Here is a 23,201-nt window from a genome sequence, read left to right as displayed (position 1 = left end):
CCTTCCAAGTAGGACAAGTAAATGTGATGATATATTCTAATTTGAGATACATAGAGAATTAGAGTAACACTTTTTTTTTTTCTTAAAGAAATGAGACACATTCATTATCAGAGACAATATCAGGTGTGACAGTTTTCTAGGAAGAAGATCTGGGCTCTATCCCTGCTGAGAGGTGTCCCTCCGCTATAACCAATATCTTTCCCTCTGCCTGCCAGCTGAGACTGTCTAGAGGGTTGATGCTTCTCCCTCACCTACCAATGAGCAGATGCACTTGCATGAGGTCAGGTGCTGCCAGTCTAGTGTGCAGACTCAGGACAGCATGGCCTTTTCCTTCTCTGGGTCTGGATTTCCAACAGACTCCTAGCATTTCAGGCAGCCCTACTGCCTGATTTTCAGCTACTCACCTACAAAAAATGGAGCAGTCGGCCGGGCGCGGTGGCTCAAGCCTGTAATCCCAGCACTTTGGGAGGCCGAGACGGGCGGATCACGAGGTCAGGAGATCGAGACCATCCTGGCTAACACGGTGAAACCCCGTCTCTACTAAAAAATACAAAAAAAAACTAGCCGGGCGAAGTGGCGGGCGCCTGTGGTCCCAGCTACTCGGGAGGCTGAGGCAGGAGAATGGCGTGAACCCGGGAGGCGGAGCTTGCAGTGAGCTGAGATCCGGCCACCGCACTCCAGCCTGGGCGACAGAGCCAGACTCAGTCTCAAAAAAAAAAAAAAAAAAAATGGAGCAGTCCTCACTCTCCTCCCACCCTCAGGACAGCAATGCCCATGCTCATTGTAACAAGGTTGACTAGTCTGAGGAGTATATCTTGCATAAATTTGAACACTAAAGTCCTGTGTTCAGCTGCTGTATTGGTAGCTGAAGCAGCATCTTGTTGGGGACAATTAAGACTTGTGAAGTAGTCTATATGAATTCCTGAAAGAGTGAGAATAACCCACTCTATGCTACCTGGTTTTGTTTTGTTTTTAAGATAAATTTAGTTAGTTTAATTTTGAACTTCTGGGGTTGATAGAGAAGGAAATTTGTTTTAGATGAACCTTAAAAAATATTCAAGATGGAATAGGAAACATGATTTTCTACAGATCACATTAATTGGTCTGCCTTGCTTTATTTGACATCATAAAAGTCTAGACAAAAGGAAGCTGTAAGAATGTTTTAAATTTGTAGTCAGGAAGACATTCTTATGTTCCTGGAAGGGACAGGGAGGGGGAATAGTGAAGAAAAATAGACAGAAGAACTGCTGACAAGACCAAAAAAGGGAAAATGAATTCCAAAGGAAGGCTTGCAATTCTCAGGAGGCATGACATTGTCGGTGAACCAGAATATTCCAAATGCTACAGTGACAGCCTTTGCTTCATCCCTTTCTCACCAAGAGGTCTCATCTATATCTGTTCAGGCCTTAGTATTTTTTAGTGACATATTCCTCCTTCTCTCCCTTGCTCCCTGTCTCATGGTCCTCCTCCCTTCCTTCCTCTGCCTTCCTCTTCTTCTTTCTTTCCTCACCTCTTTCCTCTTCATTTTCTCTCTTCCCCCCTCCATTTCTTTCTCACACACTTTGTTCTTCTCTCTCTGGGTCAGGTACTGTTTGCAGTGCTGAAAAGGATAGAATACAACAACCTGTAGGGTCTATTAACCCCATGTTAAATAACTGATAAAAAGGCTGAAAGGCAGCTGGCATGAAGAGGTTCAATCATTTTCCCAAGGTGACTTGGGAAGAGTTGGGATGTGTCAAGGGCTCTGATCATGCCACTCCACTGTTCAGTGCCTTGCCTGATTTCCTATTGCCTGGAATAATGCAGTGGAATAAAACTCCACTTCTATAATATGGGAGACAGCCCTCTCCAGTAAATGGCCCCAACCAATTCCCCAAACGTATGTAACTCCTGCCATTTCCTGCAGGGCCCCAATAGCATCAACAGAATACTTATATTCCCTGAACACAACTGAGCTCTGGTTTTTTGTTTGTTTGTTCATTTTTGTTTTTGTTTTTGCATCTCAGTGATTATATTTATTGGAAGAGTTGGAGGGAAAAGTGCCATTTAGCTTAAGAAGTCATGGGTTATGTGCAAATCAATTCATTTCAAGAGTGGAAAAATCCTCAGTATTATTTCTTAATATCAAAAGTATGCAGTTTTCTCTTTCAAATGCTTTGCACATTTAAAGAGGCAATTGTACAAAGTCTCCTATTTTCCATACAGGACAAATTCTTTGTGTCAGCCAACTTTCAATGGAGGGACAACCAGGACAGCACCATCTCCCTAGATAAAGAGCGTTGGAATACTCAGTTTTGTTGATTTACATATCCCTTCATATATTTGTTCGTCAGTTTCTATAGTAGCCACAGTTTCTTCTACATCTCCTAACATCATATTTAAATGTTGATCCTAAGCATGTAATCTGCCTTGAAGCCGTTAGTCATTTCCCATTTTCATGTAAATTCTCTCATCTAGGCTGAGCCTGATAAGATCCAGGGGCTCCTCTGTGGTTTTGGTAGTTTGTTGCTGGCCCACATAATCTGCCATGTTTCAAATCCTGCACCCTTCCCATGGAACTCTTACAACTCTATGATACGTGCTTGTTACATAAAACCCTGCTTGTTTTATCATATCCTTCCTTGCCTAAAACTCCTAGCCATCCTTCAAAACCCAGACCACTTCTTTTGTGAAGCCTTTCCTGAAACTCACAGGGTAAAATAGTTATACTTCATTCTAAATGCCCACAGGACAATGCCCATATTTCTATTATAGCACTTATTGCATTGTGCTAAATTATTCACATATGTGTCTCGCTCACTGGCCTCTGAAGTCTCAACAAGAAATACTGGGGAATTACTCACTAGCAAATCCAGTGCTTGCTACCTAGCTTGTGTTCACTGCAATGGAGGAATATATAAGAAAAGCATCACTGATATAACCTATGTACCATAACATCAGTAATAGGATAAAGAATATTAAATATATATATGTAAAAGAAGATAAGGAATGTTCTTTTCCTTCTGTAGTTTATTGATAATTATAAGAAATACATGTTCTACATATAAAATTATTAAAATGTGGGAGTTTACCATGTTGCAGGAATTGTCAGAATTTTCTACCTTTGTCCAACGTTAAAACACTTTTATATTAATATTTATGACCCAAATCAAATACTTTATACAACTCTATGTATGTTGACCCTCTTACCAATTTCTGACTTTTTCACTTTATTTGTAAATTCAAGTGTATATCTTTGGAAAATGTTATTTGGCTGTCAACTTTTAAAAAAATTAATGTATATATGTACACATATGTGCATTATATGGTACATGTTGTGAATATTCATTATATAGCACTTTATACTATATATATATATGTAGTATAATAAACTATTCATATACACACAGAGATAGAGGCAGAAACCATATTTATACATACTATATATAATCCATACACACACTACATTGTCCACCACCTCTATTTGTATATAGTTTCCTCGTCCTTTGAGGCCAGTTGATGACTTTCAGATAATGAGACTGAATGGTAATCTGGGCCAAAAAATGTTAATGCAGCTACCAAACTGCTAATGCTCTTAGCCAGCAAGTGCTCTGTCACACAGTCCTGAGTTGAAGAGTTGAGTGTGTTCTACAAATTGTGTTTACTCCATTGAGGTCTCTCATGTCATTTATTTTGTGCTTGGGTGAACAATTTTGAGTTATAATGACTGACAAATTGTGCAAGCGACAGTGCTGGATCTGTCATAAAGATACCAAAAGTATTAAGCTAGAAGTCCAAATGCACATTTTATTATAGCTTGTGGCTTTTTTCAAGGAATTGGCAACTGTGTTCAAGATTAGCAGGCCACAAGGAGCTGATTCAAGTCTCTTAACCTATTAGAGGTATTAGAAGCATCCCTTCAATCTGGGAGGATTGACTTGGTATGGTCAGGTATGTCAAGACTTAAGGGATTTGAAGAGAAGTATGATTAAAAGGATTTTGTTAGAATGATCCCCTAAAATGTTGATCCTTTAAGTGTTTTAGGCTGTTGCTTTCTGATTCTTCCCCTCCAATCCCCTTTCTCTCCAAGTAAACAGGATGTCCTTATATATTGCTTTATATTCATTTAACTTGTTTAACTCATCTTTATTTCAAATTAAGACATACTAGATATAAGTTTCTTGCCTTTTCTTACGTTTACTATCTTTTTCTGAAGCAAGAAAGGTAATCATGATTTTTTTTTTATTTGAAATGTGATTTCTTAAGAGAACCATAGAGTCGGTAGCTGTACATTGGAAGCAGAATATCTGGGGGCATGGAGGAGCACCAAGAGTTTGAAAGGGTTCCCAGGTGATTCTAATGTACAGTCAGGATTGAAAATCACCACTCAGTTGAAGATACATGTCTCTTGATTATATAAGGAGTTAGTGTTTCAACTAGAACACTTTTTTGGAAAGATTACCCAGATAACTGGTTCTTTTACATTATTCCCCCTCCCACAATTGAGAATTACCTTTCCAGTAAATTCAGATGATGGTATCTGTTAGTTTGGCCCAGAATTCTCAAGTGGGAAAGATATCCTATAAGAAGCATGAGTGTGGGCACTCATTCTGAGAATAATTTTTTAATTTAAAAAATTGACACATAATTGTACGTACTTATGAGGTTCATAATGACATTGCAATACATATGATGTATTGTAATCAGATCATGGTAATCAGCATATCCATAATTTCAAACATTTATCATTTCTTTGTGTTGGGAACATTCATTATGCATGCATGGAATTGCTTTCTCTATACCAGCTCTTTCCTTTCCCTTGAATGTTGAATGAAGCTTGCCTTTTTAGGAGATTAAAGAGATCTGTCTAAATCCCAGATATCTCTGTATTAGATAAAGAGATGGAGTGAGGATCCAGGCAGCTCTGTCCACTTAGAAAAATCTGGAAGTTCAGGAACTGTAGCAGCACAGCTTCACTGCACTGCCATGGGTGTTGCACACAGGTTAATTCATTAATGATTAACCACAGAGTCTGAATTGATGTGAGATGAAGGAAAGTGAAACCCTGCACCTGTGTGAGGCTTCTGCACTAGCTTCTACCCCAAAGTCTTACAGAAAATGTTTTTCTCCACAGGTTCGAACCAGTGTCCTACCAGAACATAAGGATCCCCCGCCAGAAGTTGGGGTAAGTGTTTCTTATGTTTCCAAAAGGCACACACGTCGCTTCTAAATTAATTATTTGGATTTTCTCTGGCCTCCTGCTTGGTGGCTGACAAATAAAATTGAATTACGTTAAGAGGGTGTGGCTCTTTGAGGAGGCACTGTCACATATTTGCTGAATTGCATGGAATTCATTTTTTTGTTTCCTGAAAAATCATCCTCAAGTGAATTCATATTTAGTTCAGCTGGCTAGAGATGAGCCTAGATTTTGCCCTGCAGGTAGCTGAACTGTGATTCAGAGCCAAGATTCCTGGACCAACAGGAGGCGAGGGAAATTACAGATGTGATCTCTACCGCTTCAGGAAGGAGGAAGAGAACCAGCCATAGGATTGTGATATTTTGTTTCCTGCCACTTAAACACTGTAATGAAGGTCAAAAGAGAGGCAGCCACCACTGTTCAGTCCAATGTTGGAAAATCCTGCTGAGGTTTTCTTGCTGCACTGAACTATTGCCTCTCCAGTATTTAGAATTTAGAAGAACAAGAAGGTACTGGGTGCTTTCTGCTTAGACAAGGCTAGAGTAGGTGGTGGCAGCTCCTAAAAGATACAGCCCCACAGGCTGAATCCTTGAGATCTGTGTGTTCAGACAGGAGGAAAAAGACTAGAAGTAAATTAGGTCTAAGAAGCCCTGGGGCTGAGCCAACTGGAAGAGCTATTTGAAATATCCTGAAATTCTACAGGCACTTGACAACCTTCTTCCAGTCAGTGTGTAGGACACTGTACTAGGTACCATTCATTTTCTCATTGAACACAGCCACAAACTGCCAAGGAAGGACTCCAAAAATATGCACCAAAGTTTGACTCGACTGAGCATAATGTCAGTTATCTCTGCAGCTGTTAGTGAAGAAGCAGAGGGAAAAGGACGATGTCTTGCTTTCTCATGCCTAACACAAGCCTTTCATCTCTTCCTGGGGACTGATTGAGTAACTGCTTTGACTTGGGGGAATCCTTGCAGTTTTTCTGCCTGTCCCTTCAACCTCTTGTGCCACTCACTTCCACCACCAATCTCTGTGCTGACTACACAAACCATTTAGTTCCTCCAGTGCATCCAGAAAGTTCTCCCCAGCCTCAGGCCTCCACAGACACAGGCAGATGGGCTTCTGTCAGCCTGGACTGCTGCATCCCATGGGGAGAGGGCTCCCTTCCACAGCTCAAGGCCAGCTCACATGTTTCCACTACTACCACGCTGGGGCCCTGCTTCCAACAGGACCCTCCATCCTAAATGCACGCTCTCATCACAACCATGGCACTACTTCATAAAATGTGAGACTTTTTAAACTATTAATATGGGTAATACATTGTTCTACTAAGGTGTTTCATTTATTTATCAAGGTTCAAGGAAGCTTAGCTGGTTTAATTTTTTTCTTCTGTGATCACTGCCTGCCCTGACCCCACTCCACCACTGCTCTTGTGTTGAATTCCCCTTGCTTGAAGCTTTAATGATATTTTGGCCCAATCGTGTAGATTTCTCCGAATTTTTTCTCTCACTCAGGTTCTTGGGAATCCATCTTAATTATTTTAAACCTTGAGTCTCTTATCTGATTTTATTTTCTTCTACCTCTTCCCACCATTTCCCCCTATAGACTAGACTTTCTGTGACTCTAACAGCGTGCAGTAGGGAGGAAGTCTAATGTGAGTCCCACACATGACCTGTCCTTTCTTCTTTTGATTCCTCAGTTGTGGCAGCAAAGAGGAAGGAGTAGGGAGACAGAGGTTTATTCTGGGCTTGCTCCTGGTGAGGGTGAGGTTTCCTTACTGCTAGACTTGATGCTTCTCAGGCAGTGACTGCTGTTAGAGTCCTCTCTGTGGCAGATACTGATTTGCTGGCTCTCTGATGGACAAAGGTATAGATATTTCTGGGGACCTTGTCAGGTTCTCCTCATAGCACAACTGCCTACCATGGGGGACCTGGCTCTGGGCCAACTTCCTCCACTGCCCACCCCTACTCCATTCCCTCTTGTTGTGAGATCTACCATTCAAGTACCTGGCTCCAGGTCAGCTATTTTCTGTGCTATCCAAATACATGAAACTCACATGTACTTGCCATCCCACATGGAAGAAATGCAGGCTGTTCCATTGTGTGTTTCCTCTTTCGGCTCAGCCATCTCTCTGCTGATCCTTTCTACAAGCCCCAGCAGCATCAGGCACTGGATCATATTCAATGATTCTCAAAAGAGAGACAATCAGTCCCCAGTGGAGGTAAACATGGTTTAGACACCTCTAGGCTTTATAAGTGATTTTTGGTACCAGACCCTCTTGGCTTCAGCTCTGAGGATAAAGATATTTTCCTGGGGGATGATTAAGAGAGAAACTAGCCACATCTCCAAAATCAGACACCTTCCTAAATGCTGACTTCTCCTCTCTTCTAGCCCTAGCTTTATATTAACTGGGTGTATTGTGGCTACTTACAGACCAGCATCTCTACACTGGTTCCCCATTAAGTGTGTTAATAAGATTGCTGGCCTCAAACACTGAAGGTTCTCTGAACATACAGTGGGGTACATTTATTATATTGTGTCTTCATCTTTGACAAAACTCGGCTATAATTCCTGGACTAAAAGAGAAATCTCGATTGGTATCCTGTGACATGCCTATTTTTGCAATTAGGAATGTACCCTAAGGCAAGTAGTGTGACAAACTGTGGCTTAAAACTAATTAATGGGTTTGTTTTTCTCATGTTATAGAAGTCTTGGGAAAATTGTCCAGGGCTTCAGCTACTCAAAAGTGACTTGAAGCAGCCAAACTCTATCCATCTTCCTGGTCCTTCTTTCTTAGAGAACTGCACAGACTGGCCATGGTACCCCAGGTAGCACTTTCTGGGTTGAGTGAAGAATAAAGGGAAGAAGCTCAGCTGGCCTATTTCTTCAACTTGGAAAACAGTAACTTCCTGGGACATTTCATTTTGTATACTGTCACTTACATAGTATTGGGAAGACCTAAGTCCTTAACTAGAAGAGAATCTGGGTACAATTCTCATTTAAACAAAATTGAGGTGCTATTAGTAATGAAGAATGGGCAGGAAGCGTGTTAGGTAGGCAATTAGTCATGTCTCCACACTCCTGCTAGATGTACTCCATGATAACAAGGTCTCTATTTCTAATATTCCTGGCTTTGTGCTTGGAAGCTAGGAAATCTATGATCTATGTATTGAATAAATCAAAAGCATACTGCGATTTTATTTTGCCAACCATTTTATGTATTGTTAGAACCACCAGAAATAAATGAGTGGGGGATTCTAGAAATGACTAATAATACAGTAAAAAATCTAACAACTTTTATGACCCATCAGAACTCAAAATGGCAAGTATGACTTCAGAACTAAATATCAAGCACAGTAAGAGTAAATCTGAAAAAGAACAAGTCAGCATGCCTTAATTTCCTAACACCCTCAGATTACATGTTATTTTGGAAAGAGAAGTTAACATATGTTGACCACCTATGAAGTACACTTGTTAATATACATCCTATCAGCGAATCCTCAAAATATTTCCTTGGACACTCCAAAACAGGTCTGAGAGTTTAAGCTCTTGGCCAAGGACACAGAGCCAGTAATGGCTTTGTCATTACAACATACAAGGGTTCTACTCTTCAAGTACTCTAATGTTTTTTAAAGAGCTTAGATTTTTTTATTGTAATCTTTCAAATATGTTAGGTGTATTTCTTTTCATTCTCAAACAGAATTTACCGGATGCACCCAAATATTTTCTTGATGACTTAGTCAAGCAAATATTAATATGTGCTCTTAGACCTTTTGAGGTATATTCACAAGTAAAGATAAAATTCTATGATAAGTGACTTTACCTTAAAATGCTTTTTAATGTTTCCTTTGGGCTATTCATCAACTTTTGATAGATTTCTTCCCAATTATTTTTTCTTTCTGATGTATTTTTCAATGTTAATAGTTCATTTAGTCTTTTTCTCTTCCTGTGGGGTAGGAAATAATGTAACCATATCTGTTATGGTTTACAGAAAAAAAAAAAGTACCTGGGCTATGAAAAGACCTGTCTGTAGGTTATGCATAAGAGATGTTGTGTATCAGTCTTATAATACAACCTTCAACTTTTCAAAGACCTTTGAAAACTTATACCATAGTTCCTGTATGTTGTTTTATGAGGATAGGTCAAAATTTTATTGATATATTCATTTGACCTCTAAACCAGCAGTGTTCAATGGATATAATGTATGTCACAAAATGCATGCTGCATATTTAATTTTAAATTTTCTAGCAGCTGTGTTTTTAAAAAGTAAGAAGAAACAGGCTGAATTAATTTTAATATATTTTATTGAACCCAATATATGCAAAATATTATTCCAAAGTGTAATCAATACATTACATATTCATATTCCTTTTTCATACTAAGCATTCTAAATTCAGTGTGTATTTTATACTGAGTATACATCTCAACTTGGAGTAGCCACATTTTACCTGCTAAAGCTAGTGGCTACTCATTGGATAGCACAGCTCTGGAGAGTAGTTGAATAAATTTGATGAGGTTCATGCAAATTGCGGTTAAAAAAAAAACAAACAAAAAAAACCAAAAATAAAACCTGTGCTTTGAATATAGGCTTTGTGAGAAGAACATGAATGATAGAGGTTTGGGCATCTGTGGCCACATGTGTGGTGCTGTACCTTCTCTGACCCCTTAAAGGTGACTGGGGAGCCACAGAGGACCTGCTGCATGGAGATGTCAAATCCTACTGAGCAGTCTGGATATCTGTGACTTGCTCGGAGTGGCTTCAGGGACTGGTGGGATATAGTATTCATGTGGACACTCCCTCTAGAGAGAGGCCAGGGATTCTGAGAGATGCCCCACTTTTTTTCATCCTGTTTGATAGTACTCTCCAGCCAGGTGAGACTGAAATCATGCAGCAAACAATGTAATGATCATCTGCTTTGGGGTTCTTACATCAGAATAACTGAGTGTTGTATTGTCATGAGCAGGCAAGAAAGGTTAGAGCTGCATGTTGTGCAAGCAGAGTCTGTCAGAAGGAAAGGGAACTGCCACCTGTCCTAGAAATGAGGCGCAGCATGGTGGGGATGAAAGAATGCTGGAGAGAGAAGCAAGAAACCCGGGTTCTAACTTGGCTTCTACAGATTAACTAGTTCGGTGACATGTGTAAGCCAGTTTACTCTTAGAGGCCCCAGTTCCTTCATCTATAGACTAGCAGGGCCTTAACAATCCTTAAGGCTCTTTAAATATCCTATGCAATCTAATACAACTTACAGCTATAAGAGATCATAGGTAATATTTTCTCAACAATAATACTCATAACTATACAGTACCTTTTGGCCTTTGTATCTTTTTTCATCTTTTTTTCTAAAATGTATTCTAAGTTATGTTTCCCCCAAATCTAATATTTATTTTTAAAGATATATTTTTCTTTTTGTAGTGCAGGCATTTCTTATAGACTCCTCAAAAAATACTTTGCCTTTTCCCAAAAGTATTTAAGCTGTGCATTAGATGCTTTTAAGGCATCTGACTTCTAGTTATATGATCTTAATCACTATGCAAATATTTATGGGAGATGTTTTATTTTCCTGGATAGATGTTTTCTTTGCCTGGATTACTTTAATTTTCTCATAGCAATAACTATGAGAAAGATAAGTTATCATATACATTTTTTTTCCAGCAACTAAGGTCTAGAGTAGTGAAGCAACTAGTTCAAGGCCCCAAACTTCATAAGGGAGAAGACAGGGAAATAAGAAGTGACAATGCTTAGCAGTAGATGGTGAGCCTGGGGGCTGCAAGAAGTAATGTAATTGTCCAGATTTTCATTTTTGAACAGAATAACTGATTTAGAGCCACGCTTCAGACCTCTGAGCTCCAACTCTAGTGAAGCTTTCTCTTTTTTGTCTTTATTTCCCCCTGATAGAAACAGCACCAAAGGAGATTCAGAAAAAAATGTCGCTTGAATTATACTTAAAATATTAAAAAATTAAATAACTTATCTTAAATTATATAATTATGACAGTGATAGCAAAGATACAATAGCTTTATATTAAATTATTCTTTTACACTAGCATCATGTGCTATAGAGAAGACTCTTTTCTCATTCATTCTTTTACAATGTGTTCAGCAAGTATTCACATAGATTAAAGATTTATTTTCTAACTTTGGGGGTGGGAGAATCCTGGTTTTAGTTATACTGAGGTGAAGAAAACAAATAAAAAAAACAGCTCAAAAGTAAATGTGTAGGCAATCCCATTGTTTGTTGTTGCAGTATAAAACAATTGTCTTCACATTTTTTTGATTTTATTAATGTAGTTTATACAATATGCAGTCTTGATATATAGTTATTTTTAGGATTAAAAAAAGGATAGCATTGGTACTCAAATAATACCTCCTCTTGTTTGACAAGTTTACAAAATGTAATGGTATGATGCCATCATTATCCAGATTGATTTTTAACAGATTTTATTATTTGTGAGCACTTTCATTATCCTTTGAGATCAAGCTAGTGGCTGACAGTTGTAATGGATAAACCTGACTCATGGGCATTGTCCTTGGCACACTGTATGCACTCACAGTGCAGCCCTCTGTTCCAGACACTGGGCTCAGCTAGGAGATGGACAAGCCAAGGTTCTGCTTCCACAGGAGCTCCTGGTCTGGTGAACAGGAGAAACATTCAATGGCTTATGGTCATAAATTTTACTTGCAGCTGTGCCTTATGGTGAGTCCATAGTTTATGTCTGAAAATAGCAATTCCACCTGTCTCTAGCTGCTACATTCCACTGTGGGGTGTTTGCTACTTTTATTGCTAAAAAGACTGCAATAATCTCATGACATGTGTAGCCAGCTTTATTAATTCTAAAACCATCCATACCTCCAAAATCTTAAAAGGCAAATAGAAAATAATTTGCAATTTTGGAATTTCATAAAATTTATGATTGCTTAAAAATTTTCTTTGCGTGTGAATAATGAGTGGGAATTTAATTTAAAAGCTATGATTATCAGTGAAAGAGAAAGTGAGATCAGCATCTCTTTAAAATACAAAATGCTAAAATAAAATTCACTACAGCAGTATACGATCTGCATACTACAAAATTGTTTTGATTTTCCACATTTCAGTGAATTACAGTAGTTTATAAATAGCTGCAAAAGTAACTTTTCTCCTATATCTAATAGAATCACTTACTTAAAGGCTGGTGTCTATGCCATTTGTTCATTCATTCATTCATTATCAGTAAATATTTACCAGTTACCTACTGTGTGCTGTGCAGTGGAGGGTTATCAGCAAACAAAAGAAAGCTCTTTGTAGAGCTTCAATTCTTGATTATTTTTTGGAGAGGTGCAAAATAAACACATATATAATATATATAATATGTCAGGTGGTCATAAGTGTCGATAGAGAAAAATAAAAGAGGAATAGAGAATAGTGGAGCGTGTATGTGGGAGGGGAGTGTGCTTCAGTAAAGGGATGTTTTAGAAGGCATCTCTGATGAGGTGACATAAACACTTTTACTCAGGAGGATCTCTCTGAGTCCCTCTCTGCCCTTGGCTGAAAAGTCACTCTAATTTCTGCATGCTTTGCTGATAGAGCTCACAAACTTCCTTCTCTGTCTTGATTCACCCTACTTCATCACTCATGGATTTATCATGAGAGCTTGTTTCTACAAATCTTCTATTTTTTGCCTAATGTTTCTCACCTAATAATTTAGTCTCAGATTTTTCAGGCTTTGATGACTTTGTGTCTAAACTAGCTCTTTGAACTTTAAGTCAATTAATTGGGTTTATCGTTAACAATATATGGGTATCTCCTTCAGAACTGATTTGTATTTTCTTGCCTTGCCTTGCCGTGCCCTTCCTTTCCTTTCCTTTCCTTTCTTTTCTTTCCTTCCTTCCTTCCTCTCCTTCCCCTTCCTTCCTTCCTTCCTTCCTTCCCTCCCTCCCTCCCTCCTTCCTTCCTTCCTTTCTTCCTTTCTTCCTCCTTTCCTCCTTTTCCTTTCGTTCATTCGTTGGTTCTTCTTCTCTCTCTCTCTTTTCCTTCTTTCCTTCCTTCCTTCCTTCCTTCCTTCCTTCCTTCCTTCCTTCCTTCCTTCCTTCCTTCCTTCCTTCCTTCCTTCCTTCCTTCCTCACTTTCTTTCTCTTTCTCTCTCTCTCTCTCTCTCCCCCCATCTCTCTCAAATGAGGTCTCATTCTGTCTCCTAGGCTGGAGTGCAGTGATGCAATCATAGCTCACTGCAGCCTTGAACTCCTGGCCTCAAGCAATCCTCCTGCCTCAGCCTCCAGGGTCACTGGGATTATGGGCATGACAGGTGTGAGCCACCATGACCAGTGTGTTTTACCAAATGTTTTATTTTAAGCCTTTTAGGACCAGCTCGTCTAAGTTAAAGATTTTAAAAGAGGGATAAAAATTCCGACTTCAAGCTTTTCTTTCCTCTGCCTAGCAATTTCTGAGTGTGGATGTAGCCATTCATGTATGAAATATTTTCCTATTTACCTCTAAAAAGACGCCGTTACTCTCAAATTCTTTGTCCAGCCTCTCATTCTAGTGCAGCTTGGCAGCAGACCTATGATGAGAGACTGTTCTGGAAGAAGTACCATTGACTTATTGTAGAGTATTTACATTTTGTTAGGCCACAGTGGCATAAGAAATAATATGGGTTTAATATTTTCATATTTACTCCTTGACCTGAAGGGAAGAATGAGAGCTCTTTTTCATGTTATTTATCCCATAATATTGTGACTTTTAAATCAGAAGTAGCCAGGGATATTAGAAAGAGATGATAGGGTTTTTATCCTGGGAAAGAAATAAAAAAACAATTTGGAGTTTTATTCTTTGCATTGAGTCAAAAAGAGTAGAAAGCAGGTATTCAAAGGTCATCAACACCTAATATAATAGGCTAAAAAAGCAATTTAAAAAAATATAAATGAATAAGTGCCATTCTCTTTCGTGTATTAGAATGAAATTGTCCCATGCTAGTAAAGAAATAACAAAGGAAAAATGCTTTAAAACATTGCTGTGACGGGGGAAAACTAAAGCATTTCTATTTATAACTTGTACAAAGTCCCACATAAAAATAGCTCCAACTAACAGATTTGCTCATATCTGGAATACAAAGTTGTTGCTGCCAGTGATTTGAGGAATTCTAATAAGAGGAACAACAGCATCGGTAAATATGGAAAATATATCATCTTTTCTTTTCCCTCAGTTTTCATATGCAGAGAAAATTATGGTTAGTGAAACAGTTCTGGGTGCTGTATTTTACCTCTTGTTATTTTCTAGCCTGTTGATCTCTTTTCTTTTAGGGAAAATGATACGTTTTCACCCTTTAATCCTACTCTATGAGGTGGATATATTATTGATAATTTTATCTCTGTTACTGAAATATTTGTCAGGCTAATAGATTTAATATTTTATTCTTCTACAGACTAATTTTGTGTGATTGATGTGACAGCAAACATATTAAAGAACCTCAAGTTAATGAAACCATTCTTTCTGTTATTTTCAGCGAAGTTTCTTGGGCTATGCCAGTTTTAAAGTGGGAGAGCTACTGAAGTCAAAGGAGCAGTTGCTGGCCCTGAGCCTGAGGTGGGTCTCTTTGTAGAAACACTGTTAAGGTTAATAACAAGCGGTATTTGTTGATGGCCAGTGTGTTTGAAAGTCACAATTCTTGCAGATGTTAGATGTCAGCTCTCAAATAGCTAATGTTCTCCACTGCAACAAGTTATAGTGAAACAGCAATTATTCAAATTCACATTGAAGTTCATGTTTCAGGTTGTGAAGTGTTGTTAGCCTTTGTAAGAAAAAACAATATTACATTATCATTAAAGTGATGAAATTCTTTGAAAGTAAGAAAGTAGATATAAATTATGATCACATTATTAAATATTTTTTCTCTTATCGAAATGTTACTTTTTAATCAAATAACTTTCCATATTTGAAATATGTTAGAGGCAGTATCGTAGTTTTATGATAATAGAGAGTAAGCTGATTATTCTTTTCTCAGCCTATGTTGGTGGTTAAACATAAACCACTTAAACCACTTATCAGTTAAAACACATTCTTGACACAGACAATAGATCATAGCTAATTCTGAGTACAGTTTGCTTTGAAATAGGAGATGAGACAACAGTCTTTAGGAAGTCACACTATTTTAATTACTAAGAAGAGCGTTAAATAAAATAAACTTTTCTTTTTAAATTCAAAGTAAATTTGAAAACACATAAATTTTTGAAACAATTGTTTTCTAACAGTATAGTAACTTTCATAATTATGCATACATTGGGAATACTGCCTTGAACTATTTTTATGGTACAAATGAATACAACAATTGCATAGAACACCATTTGTAAATGTTAAGACTCTCTTATTTTGATGAAACATGGAGACCACTTTCAAGGAGCTGGACAATGTCTTAAGTTTGTTTGTCCCCTTCCACCAAGGACCCACTTGTAACCAACAGTTTATTTCGATAAAGATGTGATGACTTATGCTAGCATCTCTACTCCACGATTTGTCTTTTTCTGATTTTTTTCTAATCCTTACAGCTCCTCATTTTGATTTGATAATATAATTTAAATATAATTTAAACTATGTAATACTTCAAGCAGAGAAATGAGTTGTGGATTCTAATGAGGCTGCCGTCTGCTCTAGCTTTCTTTAGGTTATGTCTCTTAAACATCTGGTGTTGGTGTTGGTGTTATATTTTGTATGGGAAAACATATTAAAATCTTTATGGTTTTATGATGCTATTACCAATACAATTTTGCTGCTGTTATTGTTTTCAGTTTGAAGTATAAAGGGTCAGCTAAAAAGGCTGGTTATCAGTGTCACAGATAACCTAAAAAATATCATCATTCTAGCCTGACTGTTGAATCTGACCCATATACCCCTGGATTCATAACAGAAGATATCAAACATTGAGCTGTCTTAGGACTCCAAGCAGTCCACATGTTTTCTAGATCAGATGCATACCATGTTGTTCTTCATCTTACTGACTCACAAGCCCCAGTATTCATTATGACATAATAGTCATTAACATCAGAAGCATACTACACAGTAGTGCAACATTTAGACATTGGTTTGAAACAGAAATCAGGGGACCAGAAGTTCTTAGTAAAATGAAAATTAGTGAACACACAGTACCTTAGAGAGAGAACAAGCACCAAAGGGTCAGTTTTAGAGTATTACCCTTGAAAGAGAAAATAAATACATAAATTTCATATTTAGATGGAAGCAAGACAAATTTCTTCACTTTTTATTTTAATACCCCTGATCCTAGTCATTTGATCTTGATTATATAAAACAAATTCAACAACGAAGAATTGACTTTTCTAAAAAAAATGTAATGTTAGAAAACCAATTCTGAAAGGGCTAGGTTATTATTTTTCCCAGTTTTGTGCTTTGCCAAATTTGTGGTTTTCTCTCCCTATGAACCAGACAGATTATAGATTTATCATAGCCTCTTGATTTCTGGTAGATGGCTTTTTAAAAAAATTCTGATGTAATTTATTTTCTTTCCACTGATTCTGTCTCTTAAGTATTGAGTTAGAAGAGCCTTAGGTCAGCCTTAAGAAGCATTTTTGTTTTGTTTCAATTTTTAAAATATTCCTTTGCACAGATTATTTCTGACTTTTATTTTATAGTCATTAATTTTAAAACAGTAAAATTCTCCGATTTCTGTAAAACAAATTCACAGAAGTAACAGCATTCTTTGATAATGAATAAAGTTCCTTTTCTTCATGATTAATTTTAGCTTCCCCAAATCTTACAGTTGTGCTTGTATTCACTATTTCTTTGGGGGCGTCTTATGTGATAATTCAGATTCTAAAACTTTCAAACTAATTCCACAGAGCACTGTGATTTAATATAGCTTCCATGTCATATGTGCTTTGAACTGGAGATCAAGGGCAGGGGATATATTGCTTTTATTTTTTTCCTGCAGGAAACTTAAAGGAACAAGACATGTGCATCTAATTTATAGATTTAGACTAAAATTTAATAAAATATGATATTGTGTATTTTTTAAGATGCAGAGTAAAATTCGTCTATTTGTATTGGGGAAAATGCCTCTGATGTATAGATTGGTTTCTATTCACATGTCACCTTTAGTTAAACGCAGAATTTAGTATGTTTTTGAGTGTTCTAGCATCCCAAATGGACTTGGGTTCTCTTTAGTAATATCATCTGTATCTTTATATTACATCCACTCTGTTTCACTACTGTGCATTTGGTAGTTCCTGTCTCCTCTTACGTCTTTTTTATCTCAATTATATTTTCTGGTTTTGTTTTCTAATTCATTGCTGTGTAGTCCTGACTTCTAGACTTGTAAATAAAGTAGAGTTTCTGTATGGAGGATTATAATTATGGCTGTGAAAGACGCTTGATGATATTATAAGAATGATAACAAAGATGACAACAACAAACCATGTGCTTTGTGCTTTGATAATTATATTAGAGATATCTCATTGACCCTTACCAAATGAGATGCTATTCTTAATTTCCATTTCATAAATCAAGAAACTGAGGTATAGAAAGTAGTTAAGTAATTTGTGTAAAGTTATAATGCTCTTAAATGGGAAAGGCAGAGTATGAAATCACACATTTCTAATTGCAAAACCCATGATTTTAATGACCGACATTTTGTCTCTTTCAACAAAAGAGAAAACAGAGAACTAGTTGAAATTCATATTACATGTCACATAACTTAATAATGGCAGAGCAAAGCAAGGACTGAGGCCCAGAATCAGTTTTTCATGGTTTCTTCCATGTTTGACTTCACCACTGTGCCTGGGCTTACAGAAGGTGATGCCTAAAAGAGTGGTCCTATGCCAGGGTAGGAATGTTAATCATGACGGAAAAGTGCGAAAGGGCCTACTAGTTTAAGGGGGGATTGAAGGCTGAGGGAAACCTATGGAATGTGTTCTTATCCCAGAACCATGACTGTATCCTGATCTCGATCTGGTTTGTTGCCGAAACACCTGACAATCCTTTGCTCTACCAACCTGACATAATTTTTGGGGGACTAGACAAGTAGAACTTTGAAACATCGTAATAATGTCTTATGAGTTGATGAACATAAAAGTTAAATATAAAATAATATAAAAGTTGTTTCTCTCTGTGGAAATGATACTAGCAGTCAGGAAAAAAATTACATTGATCTTAAAGCATTTAAACAACCACAGATGCAAAACAACAACTACAAAGGTAAAATTTGTTTCCTAGGAAATTTATCTCATGGAAGTGGGGACAGAAGCAAGTGTTCCAGCCTTGTCATGCCTTTGTTGTGTGACTCCCCACAGTTTAGATTTCACTCAGTGCTCATTCATTCAGCAAACATTTACTAAGAATGTTTTATATTCTAAGTACAGGGATAGAGTTAATATTTTCCCATTGATGTTACCAATTATGTGTTTAATGAAAAAAAATCTCATTATTTACTGAGCATCTGCTAGCATGCAAGGAATATGTGAGGTACTTTTCATGCATTATCTTATTTAATCCATGTGGCATTATCATCTGTCTTATAGCAACTTGTCTAAAATTCTACAGCTGCTGACTGTACAAGTGGGATTAGAACTCAGTTTGGTCTGACTCCAGAGGCTATTGTACTTTTATTTTACTACCTAGTAGGAAGCTCAAGATCTAACAGAACATTTTCTTCCTTCTCTATTTTAAATTCTATTGTTCAATGGGTTTTAGGAATCTCAATTAATTTTTACTAATGTTTTATATTAAAATTCAATTTTATCTGCCTACAACATAGTAGAGGTTTAATAATTATTTGTTGGAGTTTCGATTCATGATGATTACTTCCTTATACTTTTATGGATGCTAAATATAATGCTAGCACGAAGACCTCATTTCTGGGTGTAATTCATCTAAATTGGTGAATATTATGCAGTATAAGCATTAGAGTATATCTGAGACAAGCAAATTTCAGAGTAATAGTGAAAGTTGTAATCTGCTTTAAAAGCTGAAAATCTTAGAATCTACATTTATTTCAGTACAGGGCACTTTACCTTGTCACAGAAACTTTCAGTTCATCTTAACAAGGAGTTTATTATTTCTTTTGTAACCTTCTACATGTCACCACACCCCTACCCCACCAATTAAACAAATTTTATATCATTTTATCAGGGTGAATATGATAAAAATTTTTCTTGAATAGAGATGTGCAAGTATTTATTCATACAAAGGGAATATGATTTTCATTTATTACTTCTACCACATTTACAGAAGTGCTTTTTATGGAACAAATAACATAAAACACTGATGATCTTAAATGGATATATAATTACATTTTATAATATATAGAGGTATGCAAGATGCTATGAAAGAAAAACATTTAACTTCTACTGTTTTTTAAATTTCTCCTATTTTTATATTATTTATGTGTATACATATGCATGCCTAGGTACGTGTATTATAGATTATGTGGATGAATATGTGTTTGGGCATCTATATCATTTTAGAACATTTTGCTTCCTCACAAACTATGAATATTTATTTCCTATTTTTGTCAAATGTTTATGCCTAGAGATGTAAGATCCAAATTGTGAGGTTTTTAAGTTTTTATTTTTTGGCATTTTGCTTAATTAGCCTCTTTAAAGACACACACATGAACAGATACAAAGTTCAGTTTTGTAGTTTCTGTAAATAAAAGAATAACAACAGCAACAACAACAAAAAACTCCACGTAATCTTCCAAAGACATGTTCTTAATTTGAGAGCTAGAAGTAGCGATAAGGAGAGGCTCCATTGTCTTCTATACAAGCATAGTCAGAGTGATAGAAATATAAAATTGCTAATAGCACCTCTCAGGTTGGGAGGCCAGGCATGTTTTACAGACCACAGGGCAGTGGATTGAAATAAGTTTGTTGCTGGAATCCTGTAAGTTGGTGTGAACCCCCGCAGTGACATGAAAACAACCCTGGCCATAGATAGACAATAGGGTTTTAAATAACAAATTTTGTTTTCTTTTCAAATGAAATTAAACAGTCTTAGACTTTTGATTTTCTATTCCTACACTTTTTTTTTTTTTTGCATACAAATCAAGTTTATGTATGTCTTCTTACTTTAAGCATGGAATCTATTTCTTAAATTGTGTGTATGATGAATACTTCTATAATGGCATTTTTTCTTATCAATATCTACTTAAACTTCAGAGATGTCTTTAAAAAATTATATCCAAGCCCCTTAACAGTCACGTGTATTTGGCATAAATTTCTTTCTCTTTTAATAGTCTTCCAGTTTTTTGGGGGGTGGGGGAGGTACCAGAAACTAAGATTCTAATGGTCTCCACGACAGTAAGAGTTTTCGACGTCTAAAATATTTTGTATATTAAATAAGGTCAATAGTGATTGTAGCCAATAGCCCCTCTTTGGAAGAGAGTAGCACATTTGTGATTAACTATAAAACAGAATAGTGTTAGACTTTGTTGAAAGCATGGATGGAAAAATTAGAGGAAGAGGATGGCACATAAGTAGCTAAGTTTGTATTTTGTGTAGAAAAAAAAAAAACCTAAAAACTTACGTCATAAGACCTAAAAGTAATGCATCAAAACACTACATTTTTTTTTTCTTTGAAAGTGAACAAGGCCAGATGTGGTAGCTCACACCAGTAACTCCAGCACTTTGGAAGGCCAAGGCAGGAGGATCCCTTTAGCTCAGTGGTTTGCAACTGTAACACGCCAAAACCCCATTTCTACAAAAACTACAAAAATTAGCTGGATGTGATGGCGCATGCCTGTGGTCCCAGCTATGTGAGAGACTGTGGTGGGAGGATCCCTTTTTGAGCCCAGAAGGGTGAGAGGGTGAGGCTGCAGTGAGCCATGATCATACCACTGCACTCCAGCTTAGGGGATAGGAGCAAGACTCTATCCCCCCCCACCAAAAAAATAAATAAATAAATAAATAACAAGCAGGAAAACATGTGAGTCAACAGCAAATGTGCACTAATGAGTCCAGGCACACACATCTGAGCAAGCCTCACTGAGCTTTTGGCATGATTCTAATTAAGGTGACAGGAAGTTCCTCCATGACAGCTCTGACACTGACTTGGACCTCATAAAAATGTAGGGAGAGATAAATAACACTTTTTGGAGTTTATGATGGGTTAAGAATTTCAGATGTTTTATCATATTTAATCTTCTATTCGCCTCAATATTCTAAAAGATGGCCTAAAAATGGTTTTAATTCTGCTTCACAAATAAGTAAACTGAGGAACAGTAGTCTGACTTCTTAAGGTTGCACAGCTGAGAAGGAATGGAGATTATTGAGAAGAAGTGTTCTTGATATCAAGTATTTTTCAGAGAATATGAATTTTGCTTAAAATCATTTTGCTTAGGATCAAATTATTATTATTATCTTTTTTTTTTTGAGACAGAGTCTCACTCTGTCACCAAGGCTGGAGTTCAGTGGTGCAATCTCTGCTCACTGCAACCTCCGCATCCCAGGTTCAAGCAATTCTCTGCCTCGACCTCCACAGTAGCTGGGATTACAGGTGCCCTCCACCATGCCTGGCTAATTTTTGTGTTTTTAGTAGAGACAGGGTTCACCATCTTGGCCAGGCTTGTCTTGAACTCCTGACCTCGTGATCTACCTGCCTCGGCCTCCCAAAGTGCTGGGATTACAGGCATGAGCCACCGCACCTGGCCAGATCAAATTATTTTAGAGACCAGGAGACTTTGAACCTGGCCCTTCACCTTCTTCTTGGACCCCTTTCATGACAGGAGACTGAAACTCAGAATTTTTCCTCCCATTTTCAGACAGGTCTAGTGTTAGAAAAGTATTTCTATTGTATCTCAAGTTTTATCTCTTTTCTACAGTCCCAACTCTTCTTTGTGGGGTTAAGTAGAACAAGCCTCATGCTCTTTTCTACAACTACATTTGAAAGCAGCTCTTTTGTCCACCTCTAAATCTTCTTTCCTGTTTTTTTTCCCCCCTTAGGAAGGTATATGAGGTAGTAGAAATAGGACTTTCATACCAGACTTGGGTGCAAGTCCAAGCTTGGTCACCACCTGCATCCCCCAGGCATGTCTCTTTAACATCTATTAATGGAAGCAGTAATAACTCCCTTCCAGGGTGGTTCTGGGCAATTAATAAATGCAGTGAAGTTCCAAACATTGCCTTGCATTAGAGAAAAACTCTATAAATATTGTTTCCCTTTATTCTTGCATGAAACTTACTAAGTCCCTCAGCCATCCCTTAGTTTTTTGCTTAGTTCACTTGCTTAACCTTTTTAGAATGTGACAGCCACCTTCTCTAAACTTGGTGTGTTAGGCCGCTTTTGCATTGCTATAAAGAAATACTTCAGGCTGGGCGATTTATAAAGAAAAGAGGTTTAATTGGCTCATGGTTTTGCAGACTGTGTAGGAAGCATGATACCAGCATTTGCTCAGTCTCTAGTGAGGCCTCAGGAAACTGTTACTTATGGCAAAAGGTGAAGTTGGAGCAGGGGTCTCACGTGGCAAGAGTGAGAACAAGCGAGGTGGGGGAGGTGCCACACATTTGAATCAACCAGATCTTGCAAGAACTCACTCATTATCTCTAGGATGGCACTAAGCCATGAGGAATTTGCCCCCATGACTCCAACACCTCCCACTGGGCCCTGCCTCTAACAGTGGAGATTACATCTCAACATGAGATTTGGAGAGGACATCCAAACTATGTTTCTTAGTCAGTGGGAGAGGGGTTGACTTAACCCTTGATCTGGATATAACATTTCTATTATCCAAGGAAGAGGTGCTTACCTGAAACTTAAATTCTGGCTTTAATCACTCTGGTATCATATGGCTTATTGCCAGGTAGCAGCTACCAGCAAAAGAAATATGGACAGCAGTTTGGTTGAATCAGGCAATGTGCCGGAGTTGAGAGAAAAATACTTATTTAAACTAAAAACTTTAGCAATAAAAGATTGAAATCGGCCGGGCGCGGTGGCTCAAGCCTGTAATCCCAGCACTTTGGGAGGCCGAGACGGGCGGATCACGAGGTCAGGAGATCGAGACCATCCTGGCTAACACGGTGAAACCCCGTCTCTACTAAAAAATACAAAAAA

General features: G+C 37.5%; 1 protein-coding gene and 1 pseudogene across 4 annotated transcripts in view; one reads left to right on the top strand and one right to left on the bottom strand.

Annotated features, from left to right (window-relative positions):
- Positions 1-23,201, top strand: part of INPP4B (inositol polyphosphate-4-phosphatase type II B) — an 807,120-nt gene that overhangs the window by 533,823 nt on the left and 250,096 nt on the right. For all 4 annotated transcript variants that reach the window (XM_025386323.1, XM_025386324.1, XM_025386325.1 and 1 more), the window contains 2 exons: positions 5,114-5,164; positions 14,653-14,732. In XM_025386323.1, coding sequence (XP_025242108.1) covers positions 5,114-5,164; positions 14,653-14,732 — 131 coding nt within the window. The remainder of the gene's footprint in view (positions 1-5,113; positions 5,165-14,652; positions 14,733-23,201) is intronic.
- On the bottom strand, positions 2,221-2,529 carry LOC112625109 (annotated as a pseudogene).

This window comes from Theropithecus gelada, chromosome 5, assembly GCF_003255815.1.
Source record: "Theropithecus gelada isolate Dixy chromosome 5, Tgel_1.0, whole genome shotgun sequence".
Classification (NCBI taxonomy): domain Eukaryota; kingdom Metazoa; phylum Chordata; class Mammalia; order Primates; family Cercopithecidae; genus Theropithecus; species Theropithecus gelada.
Note: the sequence above shows the minus strand (reverse complement) of the source record. Positions and strands in the feature narration are given on the sequence as shown.